Genomic DNA, 21,094 nt, shown 5'->3' with positions numbered 1-21,094 from the left:
ACTCACAGCAGCCATATCTCCCACCCCAAATACGCTACTGCAGTTTAAAATATTTACCTTAATTATTCAAGAAAGCGTAACCAAAACAATACACTCTGTAAAATACAATAAAATACTGTATTGGAGCTTTTTGAGGAATCATTAATGTTTATATGTTTTATTACAATGCATTTTTACAAGTACAAAATACAGAATTAGAAGCACAGTTACAATGATTTATAAATTCAGACTTTATAGAGATTGTTGCTGAAAACTTATATAGTAATAAATATGTTGAATAGAATTTTTGGGTTTTTTTTTTCTGCCCAGCCCGCACATATGATAACCTGGACGCCTGTGAGGTGGTGCGATCTGCTGAGCTTTCCATTGCTGCAAAGTTGTTAGAGGTAACTGTTTTATATTTACTACATTAGACATAAAAGGATAAAACAGTTTTATCCAATGATATTTAACTTGTACTCTTGTGTGTGTATTTTGTATATTTTCTACTGTAACTCAAAGCAGGATAGATTCCTTTTTTTCTCAGTTGCTCTCAGGTTATTCCTATTTTTCCTATGCTGTGTTCAGAAATATTGTAATTCTTATCATTTGGATGAAATGTATATCATCATAACTGGAGATAATTAGGTTCAGAGATTCACGTGTATATACACACACACACACACATACACACACACACACACACACACACATATATATATATATATATATATATATATATATATATATATATATATATATATATATATATATATATATGTACTGGTATGTTTGTATACTGGCACTGTTATTTTGAATACAATGCTCCGTGTGTTTGTGTGCGCATGTGTGCATGGGTGTGTGAGTGTGTGAGGTCTGGTGTTTGCCAGGCTGCTGTTAGTGTAGTACCAGGATTTAGAGAGGTTGTGTAAGCTGAACTGGGTGACTGGAACATGAGGACAGAGGCATGGGTTTGAGTGCCATCTATTGACAGGGCAGTGATCACACACTTCACTCAGCCTCATCTTCTAACTGGTTACACTTAGTTCAAATGAAGTAGTAAAAAACCACTCATAACTTTACATACGAGTTGTCTCGTGTAATTCTGAGAATTTTTTTTTTTTACTTTCTACAAAACACTCATTGATCTCTGAAAGGTGAGAATTTTTTTTTCTCTTTTACAAACAGGTTGACTCTAAGGACTTAATGAACTGCCTGACCAGTCGCACAATCATCACTCGGGGAGAGACAGTGTCCACTCCTCTGAGCATGGAGCAGGCCTTGGATGTTCGGGATGCTTTTGTGAAGGTGAACGTTCCTTCTTTCTTCTTGCCTTCTTTATACCACTCCACTGTGTGTATGCTGATATATGAACGTGTTTTTCACTTTTATAGGGAATATATGGACGCCTATTTGTGTGGATTGTTGAAAAGATTAACGCAGCCATCTACAAGCCTCCGTCTCATGAGCCTAAAGCCGTGCGCAGGTCCATCGGCCTGCTGGACATCTTTGGCTTTGAGAATTTTACAGTCAACAGGTAGTTAGTGGATCATTTAATGCACATTTCAAATAGTATTAATAACAGAATTCAGTAACAACCAGAGATACCTAAAGCAGGTTATATAACAGACTTATTCTTCACATTTTTTGTTTTTTTTTTCCTCTGTAGCTTTGAGCAGCTTTGCATCAACTTTGCCAATGAAAACCTGCAACAGTTCTTTGTGCGACATGTCTTCAAGCTGGAGCAGGAGGAGTACAACCTGGAGAACATCAACTGGCAACACATCGAGTTCACTGACAACCAGGATGCGCTGGACATGATCGCCATCAAACCCATGAACATCATCTCACTCATCGACGAGGAGAGCAAATTCCCCAAGGTGAGAAAGACAGAGGAAAGGAGATAAAGAAGGAGAGAGATAACAAGAAACATAGTGAGGGAGAGAATGAAAGAGAGATAGATATACAGTAGATAAAGACAGAACAGGGAAAGAGATTGAACAGTTTCCTATACAGAGGGAAGTACATAAGAGCTAGAACGAGTGAAAGAGAGAAATGTTTAATAAGGGTTTATTAACTATTATACAGGGCACGGACACCACCATGCTGAACAAACTAAACTCTCAACACAAGCTCAACACCAACTACATCCCACCCAAGAACAGCTACGAGACGCAGTTCGGCATCCAGCACTTCGCCGGCATCGTCTACTATGAGACCAGAGGTCAGGAACAGAGGGTCAAAATCCCTCTGAAGAACCCTACACTCAAATTTGCACATCATTTTAATAACACAGGAACCATATATAACACTATTTCCGAGTCACATGATGCTAAACTGGTGGGTCTAAGCTCCCATATAAGCAACATTAACTTAATTGCTCAAGTACAACACCATACACTATACACCTATAGACACACAACATATCTCTGCTTATTAACTACAAGAGAAAATCTGTGCAAATTAAAGTTTTTGCCAAATTGTCCCAGTAACTATTACAGATTTCACTACCGCAATGTTGTACTGATTATTGTAACTAATTTAAAATGTGTTGCGATAGATAAACACATATTTGTGATAAAAATGTGTGCAGGTTTTCTAGAGAAGAACAGAGACACCCTTCATGGTGACATCATTCAGCTGGTTCACTCGTCCAAGAACAAGTTCATCAAGCAGATCTTTCAAGCTGATGTTGCGATGGTAATGATGGTAATTCTCAAATCTGATTGGTCAGAAGGTGTAAAGTTTAGATTAATTTGTTTGTTTTTGGTGATGGAGTCTCCAGTATCAGCCCTTTGTAACAATTAGTAAGTTTTTTCACCACGGGAACAGAGGACATTGCATCTTGCTGTTTCTCAGTAGCATGTGAAGCTGTTTTTTGTCTTTTTTTAACTTCAAGAGAGAGAGAAATAAGAGAGCCTGGTGAGGGAGAAACTGTTTATAGTTGCTATATCGTATGTGATAATTAGAACTAACCTTTCTTGCAGACGTTCCGCAACATTAAACATAACTATAAATGGTTAAAAAACATTGCAATTGTTGCCACATTTCTGTCATATAAGAGAAATAAAACATTCTGCAGCATGATGTTATTAGAAAATAATCAACTTTGGGGTGGTGACTGTAACTGTGTTTTGCTTCGGGCCGTATGACACCACGCCTTTTCCTAAAATATCACATATAATAGGCATGCTTTCTGTAGATCTGCTCATAATTGACCAAATCACTTCAGAATCTTAAATGTTTCTGTATTTGTTGTATTCCTCTGTGTTCTGAAATTCTTTCTCTCTTTGCTAAATATGTGTGCCAGTTTCTGTGTGGCTCCGTGCACAGTGCCACTCCTCCTCCCAAGGTAACACTGGAGCTGAAAATTCCAGCCTCATTAGCCACTCACTTCACAAGCCATTTTGTGTAGTTGTCCCAGTTTTTGTTTTGCAGCATCCCATCCAGAAAACTAACCTCATCCCATATCATCACCCCGTTCTACTCATCACTTACTGAAACCTCGCTCCATCTCTCAGACTGTAGCGGAGCTGGAGATTTTAGTTTCAACCTGTGTTTTATGCTCACATCTATAAACATTTTCATTTCCTCATTGGAATGCTAATGCTGTTGTTTTTAGAGTCTGAATAAATTCCCACAACCCCGCCATACTTTACACTGACGAGTTACTTACTAATTGTATCAAAACCCCACTGAGAAATGATATCACTCTTATTACATCCAGATATACTTTAAAATGATCTTTTAATTTACTACCCAGAGAAAATAATAATAATAATAATAATAATAATAATAATAATAATAATTAATGGCCTCTCTGTACTAAAAATGAGCTATCTGAATATTTTTGGAGACATTTTGAACTCTATTATTGTTTTCCATGACAATGATACATACTACCACACAGTAGAATAAAAATATAAAATATATGGAAAAGAATTCTCTTACCAACTATAATTTTTTTTCTTGCTGTTGTAGGTTTATTAATTCTCAGAGCTGAAGTTCTCACCCTGACCTCTTTTGTTCTATGTGACCCTAAAGTAAAAGAATAATAATCCCTCAATTTAGCTTGATAATATATCTGTCATGGACAATCTTCTGAAGGCAAACAGCTTCCTGTTTAAGAAGAAAAGAACTGTTCAGAACTAGAGATGGGGTTGTTGTAAAGGAAGAGAGAGAAGGACAGAGAGAGTCAGAGGTCAGAAAGGGGTTAAAAGGATCCTCTTGATGTGCTTTCCACCAGTCCTGACTTTCTTTTTTTGTCTATCTTTCTGTGTGTGTGTGTTTCCTGGTGTTCAGGGGGCGGAGACGAGAAAGCGTTCCCCAACTCTGAGCAGTCAGTTTAAACGCTCTCTGGAGCTGCTGATGCGCACACTGAGTGTGTGTCAGCCCTTCTTCGTCCGCTGCATCAAGCCCAATGAGTACAAGAAGCCCATGGTGAGTGCAAAGTCAGTGGAAATGACTGGGGAATTAATGTGTGGTGAGGATGGTAAACAAGAAAGGATGTGCATTTGTGTTCCTAGCCTCCCTTTTCTCATCCTCCTCCATGTAAAGTAATGAAACGTTATCCTGTCCTCCCAGCTCTTTGACAGGGAGCTGTGTGTGAGACAGCTCCGCTACTCAGGAATGATGGAAACAATTCGGATCCGGCGAGCTGGATACCCCATCCGCTACACTTTTGTGGAGTTTGTGGATCGGTATCGTGTCCTCATGCCTGGAGTGAAGCCTTCCTACAAACAGGTAAATAAGGACCCTTTGAGTGGAAGTAGAGTAAAAGCTTTCAGTCATCCAGGCCGTTTTGAATGTGTAGTAGTAGTAAATAGGGATGCACCAATTACCCAATTTTTTATTTTCAATACGATATCGATGCAAGAGCTGGGATCATGCTTCAAAACTGTATACTGGTAAGATGCAGAAAAAAAAAGATTTTTTTCATTTAATAATGGCAAAGCAGTTTAAAAGGTCTTGATGTAAGAACAACTCTGTTGCAGTTTTTAATTTGAGCTAATGATGACTAAGGCAGTAGTTTGGCCAAAAATTAAATGGACAATTTGAACCCTAGTTGTAATCGATCAACCAAGTATGGAAACCCATTTCTACCAAGTAGAAAAGCAAAAAAAATTGCAGCAGTATTTCAGAATGTTAAATTATTACCTCAAAATCCTGCTTTATTATCTCAAAACTGTCTTATTGTTTCAAAATATTTATTTATTATCTTAAAAGTTTTATTATTTCAAAAGCCTGATAGTAAAAAGTCTGTAGTATCTCAAAATTTTGAATTATTATCTCAGAAGCCTGGCTTACTATCTCAGTGTTTGACTTATCTCAATTTTTTTTTACTTTTTTTAAAACTTTTTTACTTTACTTCAACTCAAGAATTTGACTTACTATCTCAAAATCCTGACTTATCTCAAAATTCTGATGTATTGTCTCAAAGTTTTGACATATTATCTAAAAAAAATCTGAATTATCTACATTATAATAACATTATAAACATTTTTTTCTTGCAATCATTAGTAATATTTTATTATATTGAATTTTTAGATTTTCCTAACTGCCACATAATTTTTTAGGGAAACGTTTATGATTGGTTAATAGGAGCTAGTCCCTGACCTTTGATCCCAACTTCAGATATAGAACACTTGGCTCTACATTCCAGTCACACAAGGGATGGGAGTCATATAGCTAAGTGAAAAGGATTTATTTGTGTATGCTTAGCAGGACTAGCATATAAGTATAAATATGTTATTTGAACATAGCTAGCTGTTTGCTATCAAACTAGCCAGCTAATTACTTACCTACAAAGCTAGCTAATTAGAAAATCCTGCTAAACATCTTTGATACAGTTTTCACTACTTGCATAACCTTAACATCAGATTTTGAGCTAATAAGTCAGAATTTTGAAATAAGTCAAAAATTTGGAGATAATGCTGCTGGCACACATAAATAAAAAATATATATATATATGTTATATGGGCTTCCGTTCCACATGACATGTTCGACATTTGAAATTGGTGTCTTCAGTTTTGCTACAAAGATAATGCAACGGACAGATGTTCATCAAACATTATGACGCTATGTAATCTAATTTTTAAAACAAATTACTTTGTTAAATAGCACAGTAAGTTCATATTTATAAATTTAAGTTCAAAGTGGAGCTACATTATTATCTGCATATTTTCCAGTAAATTGTGGGAGGCGGGGTCTAATGGTCTCAGTGGTACCAAACTGCATTATCAAGTGATTCTGGTTGTCCAAAATGGCTGCACCCATCACATTACAGTCCTCAGTTTTGCTTATGTTTATAGATTATAGGAAGTCACATTGTGTCCTCAGCAGCAAACCTGCAAGACTGAAGACCTGGAAGTGTTTTGAGGCAGATATGTACTAAATAGTCTTTGGATGGGACAGATGTCAATTACTTGGCACATTAGCCTCACAGCTCCGGTGCAATATTAAAGAAGCAAATACTGAAAGTTAGAGTTGAAATACTGTCTTGGTTAATCAGATATGGAGAAAATTATGAAGTATTTATTTATTTATTTATTTATTTATTGCCAAACCTTTCCTTTAAAATGGGAAATTAATGCTCTTAATTAGACTTTTGCATAATTAATATCAAATAATTAACATAATTGCATAATTAACATCAATCCGTCAGTGGATTGGATCTAAACATACTTAAAATTTAATCTAAATTCAGATTTTCTGACCAGCGTTGATTTGATATCAGTACAGGGTTGGTGCATCCCTTAGAAGTAAAGTACTGGACATTTAGTACTCTTTAGAGCCCTTTAGATGTGAATGAATGACTTCATGCATAGCCTAAAGATCACCATGAGATTAGTGAGGATGTTACCACACAGACACCTTAAAGATGGCTTTGGATGTTCTTCCTTGGATAGCCGGAAGACTGCAAATGCTAAGAACAGCTTACGCTAAAGTCTCCATCACTGAACAGTTGATAACTTCAGTTTAGACTTAAAGGATGCTCATATTTAAGTTCCTGTTAACACTCTTAGCACTATTTGACTCTATAGTATACAGTTGTAGAAGAGAAATGATTTATAATCACTGTATCTGGTGTCACCCAGATGAGGATGGTTCCCTTTTGAGTCTGGTTCCTCTCGAGGTTTCTTCTTCTTGTCATCTCAGGGAGTTTTTCCTTGCCAACGTCACCTCTGGCTTGCTCATTAGTGATCAATTAAAATTTTTTAATTTTTATTTTTTATCCAGATTTCTGTAAAGCTGGTTTGCGACAATGTCCAGTAATAAAAGCCCTAATTGAATTGAACTGAATATATAACATTAAAATGATAACATATGACTCCAGTCTCCTGGTCCTGGAGTTACTATTTCTACTGAGTCTAATGTGTGACAGCTGCGTCATTTTAGTGTCACTAGCACTTTTTCAATTCGTGGTGCTTTATAAGATTCAGTATTTGCAGTGACACACGTTACAGGACACCGATCTGATGTAGACATCTCCATTTTTTGTTTGTTCTCATTTAGGAGGACCTGAGAGGGACCTGCCAGAGAATTGCTGAGGCTGTCCTTGGCAGAGACGATGACTGGCAGATGGGAAAGACCAAGATCTTCCTGAAGGTATGTCAATACTACAATGCATTAGAAGGTACTAGTTATGAAAGTGATTTTTAAAAAGAAATGATGTGAAATTACAAGCAGATGCATTTCATAACAATGAATACCAGAATGCTGCATTATGAAATTTGGGTAGCTAAATAGAACATTTTATTTATTTATTTATTTAACCAATGAACTGGAGACAGGTGTGGAAATGCCTGCTCATTCTTATGGTCAGGTGACCTCGAACAGTCATGTGGTGCTCTGCTCTAGTGGTGTTCTATTTTGTTTTTTCGCTGTCCGGAAAGAAACTTGAGCCAGAGGTCAAAGGTCAGCAGAACGTTTGTCCATTTCCCTGGTGCCATGGACAGTTTTCCACTCAGTGTTGCTTTATCAAGGTTTTCAGCTGTCTGAAACAGGAAGTCCCTCACTGTGGGAGTAAAGAGAGGGCATTGCCAATACATCCTAACAGGAAGTGACACCATTAGACCAGGATAAAGGAGAATGTTATACAAGTCAACTCGGAAAATGCGTTAAATTCTTATTTAGATTAAACTGAAGTGCTTCATAGGAAATCCTTTTCTTCTGTGGTGAATACTGTACTCAGAATTTCCAGTAAAATGACATGGCCTTATTTTCGGCAGGACCATCATGATATGCTTTTGGAGATTGAGAGAGACAAAGCCATCACTGACAAGGTCATTCTTATTCAGAAAGTCGTCCGAGGTTTCAAAGACAGGTACGCAGTTCAGAAAATAATTGTGCAAATTTTACAACCAAGGCTCTTGATCCTGTGCACTGCCTGTTTTGTCCTTTTTATACTCTATCTCATCAGGAAATGAACAAATCCTTAATGAACTGGGTAAAGCATATTGACCAAAGGAAACAAAACTATCCAGGAGGTCTTTTGGAATGGTACTGACCATTTCCTGTTTCACAACTGTTTAACAGGTCTAACTTCCTGAAAATTAAGAAATCAGCTCTTACTATCCAGAAGACTTGGAGGGGTTACTTCTGTCGGAAGAACTACGGGGCGGTGAGTCTGTGTGACCTTTTCATTTAACTATGTCAACTCTCAGCTTATAATTTGGTAATTCATCTTCAACTAATTCAGTGACTAATATGAATTATTCAGTAAATACAGTGAAGCTAATGGGTAAGAGGGAGTCTGGCCCTGTCAGTGGCTGTGATGTTTAAGTTAACTTTAAGTTTAAAGCAGGACTCAAAATAACATCTAGGGTGGTTTTCAGTCATCCAATCTGAAATGTCTAATAATCAATATCTAGGTCTTCAGTACTCTATGCTAATAAGAAAACAATTTTAAATAGAATAGATCACAGTATGGATATTATATATTAGGGAATAGCTACTATTAGGAAATACTAATCAGTCCCAAAATATTACAACCATCAAGATGGCTGATTATTATTGATGATTAAATCATGCTAACTAAAATCAAGCATAAACACCAATTATTAAGAAAATCTGAAATGCTGTGTAAGAATGAACAACAGCAGCCTAGAAGGCTTTAAGGAGGGGTCCGATAATTTTAGAAAGTCATGCAGACTCAATGTCTCAACATTAATCTGAGGGGTTTCATCAGTTCTTATTTGTTTTCATTCACTTTGATATGCTCCCACTAGATGCTAACAGCAACCTGACCCTATGATATATACGACATACTAACTACTTCCTGTGTTGCAGATGCGTGCCGGTTTCTCACGGCTCCAGGCCCTGTACCGCTCCAGGAAGCTCTACCAGACGTACCATGTGACCCGGCAGAGGATGACCCTGTTCCAGGCTCGCTGTAGAGGCTGCATGGTGCGCCGGGCCTTCAGACACCGGCTCTGGGCCGTCATCACCATCCAGGCCTATACTAGGGGCATGATCGCTCGCCGTTTATACCACCGACTCAAAGGAGAGGTAAGCAGAGTGCACAGAATCAGACACAGAAACAGATACACAACCCAATAATCAGGGAAACGGTGTCTCACTGGAGTGAAAATCACTTACCTCAGAGCTCTGAGGATTATTGGTTCATGGGTACATAAAGTTTATGTAGAGGTTGTTAAAATGTGATGTAGTACTCACTACACCACAATTCCATCTCTTATTAGTGAGGTAAAGTGCATTTATTTCCTGGATTTATATACAGAAGAGTCCAAAAGTCTGATGTCACTACAGAGAACTGTTTATCTTAGCAAATTTACCAAAATTTTGTAGTTTTTGGTAAGTAATGAAATAAATCAGTAATAATTTTGGAGCCATATACATGAGCATATTGACTGGAAATAATTATCTTCTGTTCTCCTCTTCATCACCCTCTCCTCATTTCTCCTCACCATTCCTCCTGTCCCTCAGTACAAGCGGCGGCTGGATGCAGAGAAGATGCGCTTGGCTGAGGAGGAGAAGCTCAGGTACCAGATGAGTGCTAAGCGGGCCAAAGCTGAGGCCGAGCGCAAGCACCAGGAGCGACTGGCCCAGCTGGCACGAGAGGACGCAGAGAGGGAGAAGAAGGAGAAGGAGGAGGCACGCAGAAAGAAGGAGATGCTGGAGCAAATGGAGAGAGCTCGTCATGAGCCCGTCAATGACTCCGACATGGTGGATAAGATGTTCGGCTTCCTGGGAACCACAAACTCTTTTCCTGGGCAGGAGGGCCAGGCGCCAGCTGGGTTTGAGGTGAAGAGTGCCCTCTTCTGGTCAGGATAGGTTATGATGAAATTTTATTAGAGAGAGAAGTGATTTTTTTTTTTTTTTTGCTAAACTGGCAAAACATTTTCATAAATTTCCCTCAATTTATTCCAGTATAAAATTGGTGTTAAATAGAATTACACTATCTATAGAATTATCTATCTATCTATCAGTCTGTCTGTCTGTCTTTCTTTCTGTTTGTCTGTCTATTTGCATATCTCTCAATCAGTCTGTCTGCCTATTAGAAAAAACAAACAGACATTGCCTATTTGTCGATTTGTCTGCTGTCTTTTCATTTGTCTTTCCATCTGCCTACCTGTCTGTCTGTCAGCCTTTCTCTATCTGTTCATATATGTATTTATCTATCTATATTGTGATCTTAGTGTGTGTGTGATTGTTTGTTTATGCACTAGGACCTGGAGCGTACTCAGAAGAATCTGGAAGAAGATGATCTGGATGAAGCTCTTCCTCTCCCTGAGGAAGAGGAGGAGGATCTGTCTGAATATAAGTTTGCCAAATTCTCAGCCACCTACTTTCAGGGCACCAGCACTCACACGTACATGCGCAGGCCGCTCAAGCAGCCCTTACTGTTTCATGAGGATGAGGGAGATCAGCTGGTATGTGCTGCTTTAAACATCTCCTTCTGTCATTTACATAGTATTTGTAGTAAATGAGGTTTGTGTTTTTTGTTTCTGCATCCTGCAGGCTGCACTAGCAGTGTGGATCACAATTCTGAGATTCATGGGTGATCTCCCAGAACCAAAATACCATACAGCCATTAGTGATGGCAGTGAGAAAATCCCTGTGATGACCAAGATCTATGAGACGCTTGGCAAGAAGACCTACAAGAGGGAACTGCAGGCTCTGCAGGGAGAGGGAGAGGTGAGGGGAAGGAAAACGTGTTATTTTGTTTAGTCTGTATTTATCCCAGCAGGCTGAATGTATTAAAGTGAGTTTTATAAATCATTATGAGACTCATTATTTGTTTGAAATAATTCAAAACACTTTATGAATTTGTAACAATGGAGAGTCGGGTGGAGTATGAGGATCCATGTGCAAAAAGTTTAAGAACAATCCAAACACACACACCAAGTCCACAATACAAATAACAGAATCGATAAACAGTCTTAGGCCCAAATACCAATAGTCATAAAAATCCATGTTCAATGGGTAATCCAGTAATCAAGTGGAAGTGACCGGCATCCATCTTACAGTAACACAATAACCATTTAACTGAAGAGATGAGACTACATGAAGAATTACACTTGTACACTACTAAACTGTCATGCAATACTAACAGCACTAGTATCCCTAGAATACATTATGTAATATAAATATCCACATTTTCTCCCTGATTTATTCACCTGCCAATTCCCACGATAGAAACGACAACATATTAGAACAAGCACATTAATATAAACCTGTGATTTGAATTACAGTCGGCACTATTGTCAGAGCTGCTGTTATAGAAAATTAATCAAAAACTTCTGACCAAACATATCTGAGAATTCAACAGTGCTGTATATTAACCATTTTAACCACATTTTGCAGTTGAACTTTTATATGCATTTATTGACCATTTTGCTCTGCGACTAGCAGACTGAACTACAATTAATTACTACAATTAACCTCAATTAATTACCCTACTAATGCTAGTGGTGTAATTCATTTATTGAGCACGATGGGGATTTCCAATAACTATAGGTAAGATATTTTCATAATACATGCTGGGTATCATAGTCTCTAAATGGCATAAATGTGACAATAAAAATTTGTGAATTTTGCCAAAACCTTGATGTTTATAGAATTACAGCACTACAGAATACTACATAACTTGACAAATAACTTATGAAATGTTGCTTCTATGTTGGAAAGATTTCTTGACATTTCTGTGTGCATACCTCTGAAGCCTTTTCTCATTATCAGGCAAAAGGCAAATTTATTTTAAAGTACGGCCTGCTGTGAGGGTGTTTTCACTGCCCCAGTTCACTAAGCTGCAGTCTGGCTGCTTCATGATTTATAAGCTTCTCTCTATTTCCTGCAGAATACCCACATTGAGAGTCATAAGAAGAACAGTGTGCGTCACAAGCTAGTGTCCCTCACCCTTAAGAAGAAGTCTAAGATAACAGAGGAGGTGAGGGCCAATGTGCTCAGCATACTCATGGCACCTCAGTATGACACACACGCAGTGCTTTTTCTCTATCTATCATTGTGGATTTCTTTCTTTATCTTAATTAGATTTGCCCTGCTTCCTAGAAGACACATTTTCAGATGTTTTCAGTATACTGTATACTAAACATGTGGGCTGTTAATGGAACAGAAATGAACAGATCTCATTATGCATTGCCTGCCTTCTTCTTTATTCTACAATATAATAATTTGTAAAATTAAGGGTTAAAGAGCAGGTTAGCATGTAGATTCACAAGAAAAGAAAGAAGTCTAGTTTAAAGTGTCTTAACATTCTTGCATTTGCTAACATTTATGCTAGGTGACCAAGCGTCTGAATGATGGCGAGTACACGGTGCACGGGAACAGCATGCTTGAGGACCGACCCACATCCAACCTGGAGAAACTTCACTTTATCATCGGCAATGGCATCCTCCGACCAGGACTCAGGTCACACCTGCAGCATCGTATAGAGCTCATGCTATAAATAGCAAACACTTTCAGCGACCAAAATCACTTACTCACTAAAGCCGACACCACGGTTTATCCCTCATGTTATGTTCACTCCTTAGCAAGGTCATTGATTTAAATTTTATTGTAATACAGGTGTATTGAATGTACTGTAAGTAAATAACAAATGGAGGGAATGGGGCAGCCACTAACATCAAACTACAACATGGGCAACAACATGGGCAAAATTATTGTATAAAATAATCATTACACACAATTATTCCAAGATTTACTTAAACAATTGAAATGAAAAAACTACTTAGAATTTCTCTAAAAATAGCACTCTCATAAAAACGTCTTGTAAAATATGTTTTAAAACTTCCAATGAAGGTCATATCTCTAATGAATTATAAACATATTCATAACATGTTATGCATTCATAAGCATTATACACATTGTTATACATATTTATGGACATGCGCTACACTTTATAGATTATACTGATGTGTAGCAGAGGCAGTCACCACCCTGAAGTGCATTATCTTATATCATGCCCCGAGCTGTTTCGTTCCTCTTATACCACAACAATTTGCCAGTAATTTATTAATGAATGACACATCATGCTTTTTATCCTTTTATAGCTACATAAGTGTTGTGAAATGACGGCAAGACAAGTTAGTTCCTGTTACATTACATTATAGCAGTTATAAACTGTCTTTCCCTCACTGGCCTCTTGCTTCTTTCTCTTGACATTTATAGATTGTCATGTTACTGACATTTACTGTATATACTGTCATGTTATTGAGAAACTGGGAAATGCACTCTTTTGTCCTGAAGACTCTCTCATGGAGGAAAGCCTACAGACTCTTACAAAGAACTGACACCTGAGATTCCTTCCATAAATGTTAATTAAAAGTCTCCTAATGTAGAATTTCACCATATCGCCCTCTACATGGTTTTCTTTGTTATCTGACACACAAGTCCCTGTGATTTAGCTGCTACTATAGAAACCATAACGTATTAGAACAAGCGTATTTATATAATCCTGTCATTTAAATTAGAGCTACTGACCAAGCTGCTGTTACAGAAAATCAATTCTGACCAATCAGAATAAAGAATTCAACAGCACTGTGGTATAAGTATTCGTAACATAATGCGTTTGTAAGTAGTGATGCAACAGAAAAAAGTTTGCCCTCTCATTGGAAAATTGTGAGTTCGAATCATATCACAGTAATCTGAAAATAATCTGCAATCATAAATGAAATGTATACACATTCAGTTAATACACTATCCAACCTGAGACTAAGTTCCTTTGGTTCACTGGTGAGATAATGTATAACAAGCACTGCTCATTCTGTTAACAATCTCTCTACCGTGTAATGCATTTTCATAAGTAATTATAACAATGTCTAAAATGCCTAATTCATGTACGTATTCATAGGTCATTATACCGTCATAGAAAGTGTTATTATAAATTTTAAAAAACATATGCGGCAAAATTATTGACAGTCTTAAAAGAATATCTAAAATAAATGCAAACATGTTGTCATTCTTGAAAAACATGCACACTATATGGCAAAAGGTTTGTAGACACCTGACCATCACACTCATATGTGCTTGTTGAACATCCCATTCCAGATTTAGTCCTCGTTTGCTGTTATAATAAGCTCCGCTCTTCTGGGAAGGCTTTCCACTAGATTTTGGAGCGTGGCTGTGGGATTTGTGTTCATTCAGCCACAAGAGCATTCGTGAGGTCATGCACTGATGTCAAGCAAGTAGGCCTGGGGTGCAGTTCCAGTTCATCCAACACAAAAGTGTTCACTGGGGTTGAGGTCAGGGGTCTGTGCAGGACGCTCAATTTCTTCCACACCAAACTTGGCACACCATGTCTTCATGGATTTTGATTTGTACACAGGGACATTGGCATGCAGGTGCAGGTTTGGGCCACTTAGTTCCAGGGAATGGAAATTGTAATGCTACAGCATACAAAGACTTCCTATACAACTGTGTGCTTCCAATTTTGTGGCAACAATTTGGGGAATATAGGTGTGATGGTCAGGTGTCCATAAACTTTTGGCCATATAGAGTATTTTTTTTTAAGAATTGCTCTCAGTATCCAGAATATATCACTTTTTCCATGTTTTATTTATATTATATGCAATCATATCATTTGTACCACTTTATTTGTTATTATTCAATCCACCTAAAATTAGGATGAGTAAATTTGAGCCATATCTTACTGTAGTAATTCTCTAATTTTGGCCCTGAAGACTGTTATTATGATCCACAGAGATGAGATCTACTGTCAGATTTGTAAGCAGCTGAACCAGAACCCGTCGAAAAGCAGCCATGCTCGAGGCTGGATCCTCCTGTCCCTGTGTGTGGGCTGCTTTTCACCTACTGAGAAGTTTGTGAAGGTGAGAGCTGGCATTTAAAACTACCTCAATGACTTGGAATTTGAATTGTTAATAGCATGTATTCAGGCATGTATTTATTTTTGGACATGACTCAGTGAACGATTGAGTTAAAGTATGAAATTCTGAAATATCTTTATGCAGTATCTGAGGAATTTTATCAGTGGAGGGCCTCCAGGATATGCACCGTACTGTGAGGAAAGGCTCAGGAGGACGTTTGTGAATGGCACGAGAACACAGCCACCCTCCTGGCTCGAGCTGCAGGTATGATGACTCCTTCATCTTTCACTCTAGCAGAACCAGACCTGTGGCATTATATAACCTTGTTGTATGTGTTTCTTTATAAAGAACTTCTGTCTGAAACATCCTGTCTCTCAAGAGAAGACTTTCAAAGTGCTATAAGAATTCTCTCTGCTTTAGCAGTAGCCTGTGTTTCCCCTACTGAAAGAAAATGATGCACTGACCTCTTACAGTGAACAGTCCAGACAAACAACTACGACAAAGAGTGGTGTCCACTTTGTCATCCAACTCATAACACAGTGGCTGAAATTATACCTTAAAACCTTTCAGTGATGATCCTGAGACAGCTATTCACTTTTATGGAACTTGTATATTTGGGACAAAAATAGGACACCAAAGATGTCCTTGTCTGGGGAGAAATAATCAAGTTGGTAAATAATAACTAAAATAACTGTTATTATTTACTATTTATGATTCAAGGCATGTGCAGATTTAATAATAACCCAGTGTTCACCACTAAAAGTCTTTAAAGCCACCAACAAAGACATATGAAGTAAAGTATACAGTATATACAGAATCCATACACACCAACAAAAATGGTCTTGAGCTCATCCAGCAATCTCTAAACTGAATCTTTACTGCCTACATGGAGCTTTAACCACTGAGAGCGTAATACTCATTTAATGGTGGAAAACAAAGTTGATTGGCTGAAGAAAGTTTATGTAGGATCAACAAATATATGTACATGGATGTTTAACTACTGGACAAATGTAGGTAGTGTAGTGGGGTTTTCTGTATCATTTTATCATGTCCAAATATCTTTAAATAGTTAAAATGTTTTTAAAAATCCCGGTGACTAAAAAGTAGCACACTGGCAAAACTACTTAAAACATAGTATTAGTTATTGTCGCCCATCACTCCTTATGCCTCAGTGCAGTTGAGTTGTTTACTCTGTTTCATGCAAGAGATGCAATCAGCTGTACATAGAAGAATAAGGGAAGTTTGTCATGCACCTTCATACCATTAGAATTAAGGATCCCTACTCTCCAGTGGTGAGAAAATCTAACATTGTTGGACATCACATTAATGACAAGAATGCAGTAAGCATTTATTTTGAAAATGATAGAGGAATTAAATTTGGGTTCAGCTTCAAATCCACATGAACTTATTCCATCACATATGTTTGTCCTGCAGCTCTAATTAACTTCTACTATGACATTGTTTGAATTCTTTACCCTGTCAGGCAACTAAGTCTAAGAAACCCATCATGTTGCCTGTGACTTTCATGGATGGCACCACAAAAACACTGCTGACCGACTCCGCCACCACAGCCAAGGAGCTGTGTAACGCACTGGCAGACAAAATCAGCCTCCGAGATCGCTTCGGCTTCTCCCTGTACATCGCCCTGTTCGACAAGGTATGCCTTTTACACTTTAGGAGAGGAACGGTATGGAAAATTCACAGTATAATCCAATAACCCAGTAATTTAAAAATAGAAGTGGCCTTGTACAAATACAATTCTGATAACCACATCCCATTTTCAAACAGGACAGATGCAATATTTAGGATATTAAACTAACCTGACAATAGGATTTAGTAGATGGATCAGTCTTTAGGAGTTTATCAGAACAATGTAGAAATATTGTTTCTCTGGTTTTCACATGTTTAATGGTTTTAATAGTATATTTCACAAACAAGTTATTTATACAATTACACTGTAATGTTAATGATATAACTATTCTAGGTTTTCATATCACTGTATACTGGTGTATCATCACACAGCTAGTATGTGCTACAGCTGTCAGATTCCTTTAAAATTTGCATTTTGCAATACATTTGAATAGTAAAGACCTTTAATTTTAAAATGCCACAGAGAGAATAAATGTTAGCAGGAGATACACTGCAAGTGTTTGTATCTCCTAACCCACTGAGGGTGAAAATTATGTTGCTTATGTTGTGAAAAGTTTTTCACAATGATATTATTAATGTTTCAGAATTGTTTTTATCGATTTACCAACAGTATGTATTCTTTGCACTTATATTTAGCTTAATATTACATCTAAATATTACATTTTTATAAATTTTTACATGATTAGGCCAAATACCTAAAGGTCACCTATTCACATTTTATGCTTATTGATTGTAATATAATGGCATTGTAGAACCGAAATAGTACACTTTATAACCAGCATTTAACATTCAGCCACAAAAAATGTAAGTGCCTATTGGAAATTATTATGACAACTATTTTTTATATTCAATTTGAAAATCAATAAAAAAACATATGAAAATATAGCATGCTGTACAGTATATCACATACATTTAATATGTATGGCCTTTTTCTACGTTAGGCAACACAATGCTCATTTTTCCCCAAACTTTAAGAAATGTGTTTTAATAGAGTTTGTTTACAGACTAAAAGTAGAACAGTAATCTTCTATGGAGTGTTAAACATTCAAATCATTGTCCCTCTCTCTGTAGGTTTCATCTTTAGGCAGTGGTAATGACCACGTGATGGATGCCGTGTCTCAGTGTGAACAGTATGCTAAAGAGCAGGGTGCTCAGGAGCGAAACGCCCCCTGGAGGCTTTTCTTCAGGAAAGAGATCTTCACACCCTGGCACGACCCCACTGAGGACGGAGTGGCTACCAACCTCATCTACCAGCAGATCGTACGCGGGGTCAAGTTCGGAGAATACCGCTGTGACAGGGTACAGCCTTTAGTCTCCAACACAAATCTGTGTGAAAGTACAGAGAGGGAAATACTGGAAGTAACAGGACAGGAACCTAGTGAAGAAGAGCACACACTCCATCTTCTGTGTGCAGATGCCTCTTTCACTCAAAGTGCCTGGCAAAGAGATGTATGAAGGGGAAGAGAGAGAAAATGAAAAAGAGAAATGCTACATGAATTTTATTTAATAATGCTTCTAAAATTGCCTCAAAAAAGAAATTTTAATCTAAAACAAAGTGTTCACAATACCTCTGTTTACGAGAGAAAGTCATTCCATGTTGAACAGAAAATGGGAAATAGTCATAAAAGAAAGTAAAGGATGTGAAACTGTAATCTGACAGGCAAAAGAAATAGGGTTAAAGGTCAGCGCACATTATGCTTTTGTTATCTGGTAAAGGAGCATCATTCATAATCCATCTGAGACGTCCTCAGTGTAATTCATAGCTTTCCAAAATGAAGAGATGTGATCTTTATCTGCACTGATTCCCTAGCTTCACAATCAAACATTTTCTTACTGTATTTTACACCATATTTAGACATAATACACATAATTTATCCATTAGGCAGCTTATCAAATGCCTTCCACAATCCCTGTCTTCTTGTGACTTTCCCTTTTGTTATTTTTTGTTACTTCTTTCACTGATTCCCTTCATTTTCCTTCCTCTTTCACGATCGCTCCACCTCTCACTTCTCTCTTTCCTCTGCTCATTTTCCAGGATGATCTAGCGGAACTTGCCTCTCAGCAGTACTATGTGGACTACGGCTCTGAGATCCTGGTTGAACGTCTCCTCAGCCTCATTCCTTCCTACATCCCAGACCGGGAAATCAGCTCTGCCAAGTCAGTGGAGAAATGGGCCCACTTTATCATGGCAGCCCACAAAAAGGTGTGTGAGCATTCAGAAGATTAAACTTTTCTTATACTGTACTGTGCAAACGTTTTAGGCACCTTACATTTTTTATATACATTTTGTCCAACATGTCTCTTTTATGCCTATTACAATATTGTCTCAGTAGAAAACAAAAAAATACATGCTTCAGAGAAAATCTTCGGTTTTGTAAGTAATGAATCATATTTAGTAAGACCATCCCTCTGATAAAACATCACTGAGGCTGTCTGGGATTTTACCTGCAGAGACACAAGAACTGTAGCAAGTTCTCCAAGAAGCCTGGAACAGCCTGTAAGCCAGTTTCCTTAGAAAACTGCATAACAGTGTACCTGAAAGGTTTTATGCAGCTTTAAAGGGAATGGCAAATTATGTTTTTTTTTTAATTGTTTTTTCCACTGTTCTCTGCTCAATATAGTACTTATTTTGATATGTTTGAAGGCATGTTCACTCTGCAGATTTTTGAATAGTACTGTACATTCATAACACATGCACAGGGATTGAATAGCACACACACACACACACACACACACACACATGCATGCATACAGTGTGTGTGTGTGTGTGTGTGTGTGTGTGTGAACAGTAAATAGTACGGTCAACAGTCAGTAGCCAACAGTACTAACAAGTAATGGAAGTATGATTCCACACACACACACATACACACTGTATACTGTGTGTGTGTGTGTGTGTGTGTGTGTGTAGAAACATACTTCCATTACTTGTTAGTACTGTTGGCTTTCTAGCTACAGCACAAAAACTAAAGAAGCAAACCAAACATGTCATGGTCAATAGATTATATCTGGGGTAAGAGGGGAAATGATGTTAATTTGATTATTTTGCCAAACCATTTTATTAACATTTGCATGCAGATACAATCCTTAAAGTCAAGCATCAAGTGGTTTGTCATATTAGTATGAATTAATGTATGTAAAACTGGACTTTTTCTTCCACAGGGTATTTACACACAGAAACGAGTCGACCCTCAGAAGGTCAGAGAGGAAGTGGTGGATTTTGCTCGATACAAATGGCCATTGTTATTCTCAAGATTCTATGAAGCCTTTAAATTTTCAGGTATACGACCACGTAGTCATTTCCAAATGTATTCAGACTGATAATGGAAACAACTTCATACAAATGAATACAATAATGAAGAGTAATATCATCACATGTGTTCCATGTTTTTCATGTATCTTACAGGACCCAGTTTGCCTAAAAATGATGTGATTGTAGCAGTGAACTGGACTGGAGTTTATTTTGTGGATGAACAAGAGCAGGTTCTTTTAGAACTCTCATTCCCAGAGATCACTGCTGTCTCTAGCAGCAGGTATGAAAGCACTCACAAGACTTTTATAATGGCTATTACAGCTATTTTTTTGTTTTTCATGGATCTGTGTTTATGCGTTACCACCAAAACAGACATGAGATGTATCCCTTACATACAGCCTACAGAGAAATCATCATTAAATAACATTGTGTTAAAAAAAGGTATAATTTTCCATTTAAAATAATGGAAGACATTAAACTGAAGAAAGGTTCTGTTGTATGTTTTCATTAATCATCTATGCAAGATTTTAAAATATAGACTATGGACATATGTCATTCAAACTAAAGGAAGTTGTTGGCGTTCTCTGTTTGAGCAGGGGCGGGAAGCTCCAGGGCCATAGCTTCACCTTGGCCACCATTAAAGGGGATGAATACACCTTTACCTCCAACAACGCAGAGGACATCCGAGACCTTGTGGTCACTTTCCTCGAGGGGCTCAGGAAGAGGTCGAAGTTTGTGGTAGCAATACAGGATAACCCAAATCCAGGTAAATCAGTGTATAAATCATTTATTCTCAGACCATATTCTCATAATGAGCACGATTCTTCATTTACAGTAGTGTGGAGTTTAAACATTCAGAAGAAGCCGAAACAAAGAGAACAACCTAATATTTCAAAATAAACTATTA

General features: G+C 37.5%; 1 protein-coding gene across 6 annotated transcripts in view; it reads left to right on the top strand.

The window, feature by feature from the left end:
- Window positions 1-21,094, top strand: part of myo7aa (myosin VIIAa) — a 58,418-nt gene that overhangs the window by 23,103 nt on the left and 14,221 nt on the right. For 3 of the 6 annotated variants that reach the window (XM_053234936.1, XM_053234934.1, XM_053234935.1), the window contains 26 exons: window positions 310-386; window positions 1,168-1,287; window positions 1,374-1,516; window positions 1,649-1,859; window positions 2,068-2,203; window positions 2,573-2,679; window positions 3,290-3,331; window positions 4,282-4,419; window positions 4,564-4,722; window positions 7,495-7,587; window positions 8,211-8,305; window positions 8,518-8,602; window positions 9,271-9,489; window positions 9,928-10,245; window positions 10,671-10,874; window positions 10,963-11,139; window positions 12,302-12,391; window positions 12,746-12,873; window positions 15,164-15,290; window positions 15,432-15,551; window positions 16,771-16,944; window positions 18,009-18,236; window positions 18,973-19,140; window positions 20,097-20,214; window positions 20,341-20,467; window positions 20,784-20,953. In XM_053234936.1, the coding sequence (XP_053090911.1) occupies window positions 310-386; window positions 1,168-1,287; window positions 1,374-1,516; window positions 1,649-1,859; window positions 2,068-2,203; window positions 2,573-2,679; window positions 3,290-3,331; window positions 4,282-4,419; window positions 4,564-4,722; window positions 7,495-7,587; window positions 8,211-8,305; window positions 8,518-8,602; window positions 9,271-9,489; window positions 9,928-10,245; window positions 10,671-10,874; window positions 10,963-11,139; window positions 12,302-12,391; window positions 12,746-12,873; window positions 15,164-15,290; window positions 15,432-15,551; window positions 16,771-16,944; window positions 18,009-18,236; window positions 18,973-19,140; window positions 20,097-20,214; window positions 20,341-20,467; window positions 20,784-20,953 (3,774 nt within the window). The remainder of the gene's footprint in view (window positions 1-309; window positions 387-1,167; window positions 1,288-1,373; window positions 1,517-1,648; window positions 1,860-2,067; window positions 2,204-2,572; window positions 2,680-3,289; window positions 3,332-4,281; window positions 4,420-4,563; window positions 4,723-7,494; window positions 7,588-8,210; window positions 8,306-8,517; window positions 8,603-9,270; window positions 9,490-9,927; window positions 10,246-10,670; window positions 10,875-10,962; window positions 11,140-12,301; window positions 12,392-12,745; window positions 12,874-15,163; window positions 15,291-15,431; window positions 15,552-16,770; window positions 16,945-18,008; window positions 18,237-18,972; window positions 19,141-20,096; window positions 20,215-20,340; window positions 20,468-20,783; window positions 20,954-21,094) is intronic. The other 3 variants (XM_034305528.2, XM_034305527.2, XM_034305526.2) reach the window with 1 other exon arrangement.

The sequence above is a fragment of the Pangasianodon hypophthalmus genome, chromosome 6 (assembly GCF_027358585.1).
Source record: "Pangasianodon hypophthalmus isolate fPanHyp1 chromosome 6, fPanHyp1.pri, whole genome shotgun sequence".
NCBI classification, from domain to species: Eukaryota; Metazoa; Chordata; class Actinopteri; order Siluriformes; family Pangasiidae; genus Pangasianodon; species Pangasianodon hypophthalmus.
The sequence above is the reverse complement of the archived record's forward strand: the minus strand, read 5'-3'. Positions and strand labels throughout refer to the sequence as shown.